Source organism: Cynara cardunculus, assembly GCF_001531365.2.
Source record: "Cynara cardunculus var. scolymus isolate 2C chromosome LG 4, CcrdV1, whole genome shotgun sequence".
NCBI lineage: Eukaryota > Viridiplantae > Streptophyta > Magnoliopsida > Asterales > Asteraceae > Cynara > Cynara cardunculus.
In genome coordinates, this window is record NC_037531.1 from 13,845,357 (window position 1) to 13,855,460 (window position 10,104).

At 35.3% G+C, this 10,104-nt stretch overlaps 1 protein-coding gene across 2 annotated transcripts; it reads left to right on the forward strand.

Annotated features, from left to right (window-relative positions):
* Window positions 1-2,359: 2,359 nt before the first annotated feature.
* Window positions 2,360-7,954, forward strand: LOC112511672. 2 transcript variants are annotated; one of them, XM_025117380.1, is made up of 7 exons: window positions 2,360-2,446; window positions 3,531-3,768; window positions 3,850-5,486; window positions 5,566-5,644; window positions 6,524-6,966; window positions 7,167-7,265; window positions 7,558-7,954. In XM_025117380.1, exons 2-7 carry the CDS (start codon window positions 3,615-3,617, stop codon window positions 7,729-7,731), a joined length of 2,586 nt encoding a protein of 861 aa, XP_024973148.1. In that variant the 5' UTR covers window positions 2,360-2,446; window positions 3,531-3,614; the 3' UTR covers window positions 7,732-7,954. The 2 variants fall into 2 exon arrangements, with proteins under 2 accessions (XP_024973148.1, XP_024973147.1); XM_025117379.1 differs by having other exon boundaries at window positions 3,531-5,486.
* The last annotated feature ends 2,150 nt before the right edge of the window (window positions 7,955-10,104 follow it).

Genomic DNA, 10,104 nt, shown 5'->3' on the forward strand with positions numbered 1-10,104 from the left:
AACAAATGAGGCAATTGTGATTATAGATGATGAAGTGGTGACAAGTCCAATGATCGAGCCAATGGWTGAAAAGCCGGCGGACTCCACAGTAGAAACAAGGCTGCTTATGGACTTGTCAGCCAATGTAGGSTTCAACAGTATTTTTACATCTTCTTTGGGTGGAGAGCAGGATTTTGGTGAAGATGTGGAGAACATTGATGAAACTACTGGGCTATAYTTTGATTTTGAAGATGATATAGAAGAAGAAGAGTCAGAGTTTCCTATTCAAGACGTTCCACAGCCTACTCCAGAATCTCTATCTACCGATCTACCTACTGAGCCTGAATCGAGTGCTCCAAAGCCAACTGTTGATCCTACAGARATCTTCACAGAGAAATATATTCCTTTTCACATCAGAGCAAACTATTTCGGTTATGATCGTGATCGAATCCGAGAGYCGTATCTAGAAGATATTTACTTTGGTATTTTCATTCGCCACAGAAAGCTGATAAGTGGTGACAGAGTCTTGGGAATCCACAAAAAGCCAAAGGAATTYAGAACTGAATATAGACATTTGCTGAAGTCTAAATGTCAGCCCATCAGTCAGGTTCGTACCAARCACAWAATCGTCWCTATCAAACAAATAGATGCTCAGAGACTCCGAAAGATTTGGTATCCTGTGTTTACTGTCACAAGACAGGATGGTCAAATTTGGAGGTTTAGTGAAGCTGATTTCTCTAATATGTACTTAGACGATTTGGAGTATATGTATTTCGAACTCAAAAACATGCAGATCAGAAAAGAAGGAGAACTAGTAGCACTGGAGGCAATTAAAAGATTTATCAGAAGCCATGTCAAGCTATCTATGGTTATCGATGTTTAAATGGGTCTTGAGGATAGTCAGAAAGTTATTAATCTCAAAAGACCWAATCAAGAGCTTGAAGACATTGATGGYTACCCAGTGTACATGGTTCTTGAMMATCCTGAGTTCGGAGTTACGTATTTTGCTCAACTCCAGAAGAAGAAGTTTATGAGATTCAGTGAACTAAACAAATACTCTGATGGCACTATTAGGTTRGTAAAAAGGGCTTTAAACTCAAAGTTGGTGAATGACGAAAAGGYTGTGGATTCTGAGCGAATGAATGCCAAAGAAAGATATCTGTTCGTTAATGYCGTTAATCTGCTCGAGGAAAAACTTCAATACCGAAATGCTCTGAGAAGATTTGAAAAGATTCTTGGACTGCGCAAAACGAAATTTACAAGGGTCCAAACTYGAATCCAAAGGGGGAGAATGTTGGGTTCAAGATTAGTGCTTAAATGTTGTATTYAAGTTTCTCCATTTACTTAGTTTTATTGTAATTAGTTTTGCATTATTTTCTTTAGTATAAATAGTCTTTTCAGTGTAATTGTAATTACACACAATTGATTACATCATTAATCAGAAAAGGTGATYTGACAGCAATTATTCTCTCTTTCCAATCTATATTGAATTCATATTCTGTTCTTGAGATTTAATGAAGATTGCTTCAAGATTCGTATGAAATCTGGACTTTTCACTATCTTTTAATGGAACGATTAAAAAGTAAAAGAAACAACACTGATTATCTATACTATATTATAAAACATTTGACAAAAACTCTTAAAAACTATTTTTTATATACAAAGTACTGTTCATTTATGCATATTACTTAAAATTCAAATTTACAAGTAAATAATGCATATGTACAACTTATTAAAACTCCATGCTTGAATTCGTGTAACTAAATGCAGATAAACTTAATCAAATACTGGATAAATATTTTATTTTAAATCTAAAATATAACTAAGATAACTACTGTGCTATAACATAAAACTTAATTATTATTCTTATAAAAAATTATTATTAAATCAAAAAAATACGTCGTTATTAAACCTAAATTAAATTATAATAGAAAAAATTGAATTAAAAAAATTACACAACAAAACAAAAACTTTTAAGTAGTTAATTTGATACCAATATTAATATATATATTTTTAAATTTTAAAATATCTTTAAATTTATATTTTATTAAAAAATAAAAATATTATTGTTTTTCTCAAAACCACATAAAACAATATTATAACATCGATGATGAAAGATAAAATAAAACAAAATATTAAAATCAAAATATATATTATTGTATTATGCGAGTATTTTTTTTAGTTTTAACAATAGATAACAACACGATTCAATACAAATTTCAAAATACACGATAATCTCAAAGCAACCTTGGGGTTCTACGGAATTACCGTACACCCACTACATACGACAATTCCTCTTTTGGTTCTGCTAATTCAAAACCCTAGTTGCCGCCAAACGTGTTGGCGCCAGATCTGAACCAATTATATTAGCTCGCTATTCTTCGTCTTCGCCTCCGTCTCCCAACCTCAGCTCCAACCACATCTGCCTCTCACTTCTCGCAGGAAATACAAGCAATCTGGAATTCAGGTAATCTGAAAACATCTAGCTTTCAACCTCTGGCTTATTTCATGAGTCTACTTGATTCTTTTATATGTGTTTGATAGATCTGCTACGAGTTTCATTTGGTAATTAGGTTATTTGTTCTTGTAATAAACAAATTTGTTGCTTAATCGGAACGAGGTTCAGATCTACTTTAAACAAAAGAGGGGAAATTATCGGCTATCAATTAGCTTTCGCTGATAATTTATCCTAAAAAACTTCTGTCGAAACACACTGCGGTCATTGTTTTAGACCTTCTTTTAGATTCGTTAGATTTCCATATTATTTGACCGAATCGAAGTTCATGAGATAGTTACCGTGCTTGTTCTCGATCTAGTTAGGTAGAGGCTGTTGAACACTTCTGTTAATTATGAATTTATAAATTGGTGTTGTTTTGGGGTATATCGAAATTTCTCGTAATTTACGTGTTGTTGTCATGCTCTGTACTCTGTAGTACTTGATCTAAAATGAGACTTTTGATTCATCTTATTACATGAGTAGATAGTTATATATGTGGATATGAAGAATTGAAGCTAATGCAAAGCCATTCTATTTGTGGAAGTAATAATTGATTCACCTAAATGGTTTTTTTGTTTGTACAGTCTCAATGCAAGTATATACTTTGATCAAGGTTTTTAGTTGATAAATATTTGGTGGTATAGTGCTACTAAACGATGCAAGTTGATTCATAATTCTGTAGCTTAGAGTATTATAATCAGTGACTTACAACAATTAAGTCAAATTGTATACCTTTATTCAAGGAGACATTTATGTGGTTTGATTGTCTAATTCGAGGCTTGACTATGGGTCTTTGATCTTAAAATTGACATATCTCTTGTTATTTCTAATACTCAACACTCTGTTTTCTTGATGGGGGCTGAGGCTAAGGATTTTCTCTCTTTGCTTTCTACTGTCTCTAAGTCGTATTTTTAACAGTGGGAAGTCAAGCTTGATTGTTTTATACATCTAAAGCTATCAACAATTGCATTTTGCTCATCAATATTCAGTTGTGTTATATGAATAACATTTTTGGTATCTTTTCATTTATGAAATCATTGTCCAATTCCATCAGGTGTCTTCTTTTTGGGCAGAACAATTACACTACAATAGAGTGTTCAAGTAATACCCAAAGGAGTCTAGGGTTGGTTGTCATATAATGAAGCTAAGAGGTTGCGGTACTTCTCATTTTATCTGGTCTATAAAAGATGGCATGGTGAAAAAAGTTCTCAATGTGGATTCACATGGAAGGCCGGGTCTCAAGTTTAAGAAGCTAGAAGATATATATCACTCCACAGATGCTGAACATACCAGTAAGTTTCAGGATGGTTATGGTCATACAAAGATTGATGGTAGCAGCTCAGGAAATGAATGCACACCCATGCCCTATGCAGATCGAAAAACGAGATCACAAAGTGGCCACGTTGTCAAGGAGGATGAACCAGAATGGCCATTAAATGAAAACACTTGTGAGGAACTGACATTGTCACAGCTCAAGAAAAAGTGTAAAAGAAAGAAAAGGAAGGCTTCAGAATCTGTTCTTCTAACCCCAAAAGCAGAAGATGATGATCATGATCTCAGTGAACCATTGTGTAAATTTAGAGTTAAGGCTTCAAAGAGTTCAAGGTCCAAGATGATACCTGCTAATGGAAGTTTTCCAACATCTTCTAGAAGTACTCAAATAATTGCATCTGAACCAAGTACAGGTACTGATGATGCTCTCTTGTTCAGTAAAAAACTTGCAGTTGTTAATGTCAAAGTTGAAGCTCCTGAGGACTTTGAACATGGAGAGACAACCAACATGGCTGACGGTCCTTTAATTTGTGATGTGTCATCGGACTTTATTGCTTCTGAATCTGGATTTGTACTTGATAATAGAAGTTTTCCAACATCTTCTAGAAGTACTCAATTTGCTGCATCTGAATCAAGTATGTGTCCTGATGATGCTCTCCGGTTCAGCAAAGATCTTGCAATTGTTAATGTCAGAGAGATGACCCACATGACTGACGAGCCTTTAATTTGTGATGGGTCAGTTAACTTCATTGCTTCTGAATCAGGATTTGTACTTACCAATCATGAGCTGAAGAGCACAGAATCAGGATCATTCACAAATGATGTGGAAATATGTGGATTTAATGAAGCTTCACTTGATAATTTGGATGACATCACGGATTCCTTTCTTGGTTCTCCAATGATTGGGGAAAACATGGAATTGGATAATGAAGAAAATATGGCAAATAATTTTCTGCATTTGCCAGTATCTAAAGTGGACAAAGAAGAATGTGTCAACCAGCAACCTTCAATTGTGAGTTCTTCGGAAGACGATTATTCTGTTGAAGATCTGACTGCAAGCACATCTGATTGCTCTCAAAGTTCTCCCAACTCTCAGCAAACACCGGAACAAACCAACTACATCTTTGGTGTTCAAAATTCAGAATCAACTATTGATGGCGATCATTATTGCGCGGATCTTGGCCAGGTAAGTGATTCACACATGGTCGAGGAGTTTGCAGAAGGTTCACCAATGAATCAGGAATATGGTTCTTTGAGCCTGATGCCTGATTACTTGTGTTTACCTTTGAAGTCACATCCTTGGACGAGCCCTGATGATGATGATCACGTGGTATCTATTGAGGCCAAATCAGCTATTCCTGAGAAGCAAAATATAACATCAGTGAATGCTGATCCAGGCTCCAACTCTTTGAATTTTGTCAACAATTGTTTTGTTCCTGAGGATGCTTTGATTCTTGAAGAGCAGCCATCTTTTGTTCCAGAGGATACTTCGATTCTTGAAGAGCAGCCATCTTTTGTTCCTGTGGATACTTCGATTCTTCAAGAGCAGCCATCTTTTGTTCCTGAGGACACTTCTATTCTTCAAGAGCAGCTATCTTCTTCCCCTGCAATTGCTGGTTCAGAAGTAAAGTTCTCTAATCACAACTATCAAACTGATATTACGACCAAGGCATCAGAGATTAGAAACTCTGATTGCATAGAACTTCGACATTCTGAAAGGCTTCCTTCAACAAGAAAGGTACTTGACAATAGTCAGTTCATCATTGAGTTACATTATTTTCTATTATGAAAGATGCTTATCACGTGTTATTTTACAGACCATTTCTCCAACCTCTCAGGAAAAGCTATGTTTGGCAATGAAGTCTGCAGAGTTGCTAGATGACATGGACCATTACAGTAAGTCAATAGATACAATATGTTTTTTAACTGTTTGAACAGATTACCTTTATTATATGGTTCTAGTTGATGTCAAAAGTTCGAAAGAGAATCATAAAATATTTTGAGAACCGTAGTACCAGTATTTGCTTATATATGCATTGATACATATACACTAAGTCACAACACACAAAATATGTATGCCGGTTAATATATTCAGGGTCAGGTTCAAGGGAAAACTGCAAAAAATGAAAAAATGAAAAAAATGAGGAACACCCCGGATTCTTTTGGACGATATGCACATGTGCATACATGTAACTTGTAAGCAATTTGTTCTGTATGCACATGTGCATAACATGCATACATGCATAAAAACCAAAATACGGCTTTAGTTACTTGTATGCACATATGTATATTGTCCAGATGAATGGTTACCAGGGTGTTTCTCAGTTTTTTATTTTTTGGAGGTTTTCCCTGGAACCTCCCTCCAACAATGTTATGTACTATATATATATATGCATTGATGCATGTATTCAATGAAATTCATATGGGGTATATGGATCAAGGGTTGGGTTTTGGTGAGAAGGAAAGTTAAGGTGAGAAGCATAAGAAAAGATCTCCAAGTTGAATGCACATTAGGATGAGATGCACTAATATGCACATAATCAATCCCTGTATCAAGCGTTATTTATGGGTGGGTTTGAGATTAAAGGTGATCAAGGGTCCAAATCCCTTCTCATGCCTCTCATCTTAACTATACTTCTCACACGATCCTTCGCCTATGGATCAATGCATATACTTGTTCACATGGTTTTCAAAATATTTATGGTTCTCATTTGAACATTTTCCTATAGTCGACAGTTTTTTTGTTTTGGCTTAACATATGATTTTCATCTTCAGAATGCAAGGAGAAATTGTACTTCGCGGAACAAGCTGAGAACAAGTTTCCATCAATTAATTCAGATGTTGAGGATAGTGAATCAAATAAGCACCCTCAACAGCCCACCAGGCTCATCCAGAACAAAGATGTTATCAGCCCCAAGCACATGCTTAAGAAACTAAAGAATTTCAAAAAGGGGTCTCCTCCCAAAAGATCCCTTCCACCCAAAGGCTGTCTTGATGGGCCCCGCCTATGTCGTTCACTTCCACGTCTTAGCTCAGGGTGCACCTCCATTCAAGGCTGTTCTGAGAGTGCTATTGCATTTTCACAGAGACAGATGCATGATATTGAATCTCTTGCATCAAAGCTAATGAGTGAATTGAATTCCATGAAGGTCATTGTAGAAGAAAAAATGCTCTATGAAGCATACCGTTCCTCATCCCTGAAAAATGAGGCAGATGAGGTATTAACAACTGAAAATATGCTTCATGATCATATATAGATACACACATGTATGTATATGATTATTCACACATATATTTGCTTCCTATAATTTTACATGAGGATGCTGGATAATCAATGTACTTTGTTCAGTCTACATTATGGGGGATGCATTCATATACATCACATGTATTTGACTATTATTATCACACTTTTTGACAGGTGAAATCAGCCATCAAGAGTGCAACAAAAACTGAAGAAACGGCAAGAAAATGGTTATCCATGATGGCGAGGGACTGCAATCGTTTCTGCAAAATCATGGTGTGTGTTTCTTTTATCATAGCCCGTCTCCAAATACGTTCAGAATGCAAAAATTATAGTAATCTGTTTTATAGCTCTCTAGTTAGAAAAATAGTTTCAGTTTAAATTTTCAACAGTTGAACTTAGCTCCCAAACGTGCTGCTACGGCCACTAATTTAGAAAGTAGTGATCAATTTGTTTTAAAATGTTCAAATCATGTCGATTTTCAAAAAATTGTAAGGGATTAATTGCTTGGATGACGGCCATAAAAAGTTGGTTTTTAGAAATGTATCTGATAACGGAGTATCTGCAGAAACTGAACGAGGACGATGATGCATCTGATCCTGCCTGCGTGATCACAGTCGAGGAGAAGCCTGTACAAAGAGAAGGGAAGAAAATAAGTTTTGCTGATGAAGTTGGTGGAACACTTTGTGATGTCAAAGTCTTTGAGGTTGATCGAGCTTCATTAGAGTCATCAACACCATAATAATCTTCGTACATTCTTCAATTTGGCACAAGTTGTTGTTGTTGATAGCCAAATGTTAGGCTCCATGAGTGTTGTTTATGATCCATTAATAACCATTATTTTGTTGCCACCATTGAAATTTTTTCATCTCTTAGGAGGGAGGTTAATGTAGTGAGCCGTAGGGAGCCTGATCTGTTAGTTGCTAGTTGATGAAATCTAAAAGTACAATTTGTGACATCTGGTAACAGCATAATGCTGCTTTTCGAAGCTTGACTTGTAAGGATAATGAGTTTGCAAAGCCTAATTATATAAGAATTTGCATGTGTAAATTTGTTCATATATTCCTTTTCTGTAAGGTGATAGGAAAGTTGAAAGGTCCCGACTGGAAGATAAATGAAATGTATGAGTTGGAAACGGGTATGGGAACGGGAAAGCGTAAGATTAGGGGGTGCTAAAGAAACTGGAAAATTGAGAAACCGAGCTGCATCGTTTGATCCAAAACCGATAACCGAGAAATCAGGAAATCAAAAGGCTGAAAACTGAAAAACAGGGCATTCGATGGTCGATTTTGGTTTTGAATTTCAGGAAATTACGGTACCTACTGAACTTGATATAGTATTAACCGAAATAAGGCATTCAAATTGTGATAAATCGACATTTAACCGAAAAATAATCTGATGTTTTGAAAAACTGGGCATTTGATGGCCGATTTTGGTGGTATGAAATCGTGATAAATCGACATTTAACCGAAAAATGGATGTTTTTTAAATAATTAAACTTATTTTAACTTGTAGCACTTTTGATTGTTTTTATTTAGTTATGTAATTGTTCTAAATGTTATTATTTCATTACCATTTCTATATTATAAATTATATATTTTATAAATTCTGGTAACCGTGAAAGGAGCCGTAGTAATCGCCTTATTTCGGTTCAACCTACGGTTCAGGTAGCCAAGTATCCGTCTCATGCGGTTGGGTTCACAATTTTTCTACTAACTGAATTAGCCCGAATCATGAACACTTTTAGATAAGATGTATGCAAACTTGACCTCTATAAAAAAGTAAAGTGATATGTTCAAAACATTAACAAAGAGAGGAAGTCCGGAGTTATAAAAATTGAAAAGTTGGTTAAGAGGAAACAAAAGCATACAAATAGAGGCCCCTAGAAAAAAAAAACACAACCAATTTAAGAAAGCTACACACCTCTTGTCTAACTTACCAACCCTATCCTATCTCCTACCTGTTATACCTTTAGCTACCGTTTACTAAATATTTATCATGTAAGTGCTTTTTGGTAAAATTTAACATTATTATTAACTTTCAAGGTAAGATTTTAGTCCACCAAAACGATATCGCATGTAACAATTTACACGGTAATTAAGCGCTTACCATGGTAAGAGTCGTCCCTCTCACTTACCGGGTAAGACTCTTGGTCCCTGTCTCGCTCTTACCGGGTAAGATTCTTGGTCTATACCATATTCATCCGCTGAGGTAATTTGACTTGGTAAACGCTTACCCGGGTAAGCGTTTGGTAAACAGCCCCTTGGTCTTATGTCTCTACAAGTTGTTATTAGAGATCATGTCCTAAAAAATATCTAAAACCGTCACGTTCTCTTTAACAAGCCTCTCCTCGCCCCTTGACCGTAACAGTTTCTATATTCATAAATGCAATGAATCTTGCAATTAATTGAAACAAATCCATATAATCCATCTGTTTCTCAATATGAAGAGGAAGAAAATAGGAAACAGTGATTTTGCATTGATTTTTGGTCTTTTTAGACCAACTTAACTAATGTTATTATACCCGTTCGTTGGTCGAACATAAAATCGTATGCAACATCACTTTAGTACGAACATGTAGCCAAAAAAATTTATGAACATTAAAAAGACGATCCATATTCAATAATTAAAAAATGAATCCCCTCTCCAATACCCGTCAATTAGTAAGATAATCCATGATATGACAACTTATAACACCATTTTCAGCACCTAACTGTTCTCGTCAGCGGTGAAGAAAAAAAATCAACAAACCTCATCATAACCATTCAAATCAGAACAAAAAAAAAATCAACCTACATCACTTATAATCCAATAATATTTATGGGCTGAACTAATGATATTACACATGTAGATAGAAAAAGTGGTAAGTAGACAAACTACCTTCTTGGAAAATTATCCGAGCCTAACTCACTGGAATTCACGTTACGTTATGTTCCCCTTTCAATATATTCGCAGCCATAATCTTAATCAGGAGGTTCTCAAATGAGTCCTACAAACATCTATCAATATATACATTATAATAATCAAATTACAAAGTCTACTAAGGGAGCAAGCTCGTGAAGCACAATGATCAACTTACACAAATAGAAAATATGAATAACAAAAAAAAAAAATA

Bases quoted from the DNA above. Each gene is read 5' to 3' on its own strand.
- LOC112511672 (XM_025117379.1), top strand. From the start codon at position 3,615: ATGAAGCTAAGAGGTTGCGGTACTTCTCATTTTATCTGGTCTATAAAA. The intron at 5,487-5,565 runs GTACTTGACAAT...GTTATTTTACAG, and splicing joins GGCTTCCTTCAACAAGAAAG to ACCATTTCTCCAACCTCTCA. The intron at 5,645-6,523 runs GTAAGTCAATAG...TTTCATCTTCAG, and splicing joins AGATGACATGGACCATTACA to AATGCAAGGAGAAATTGTAC.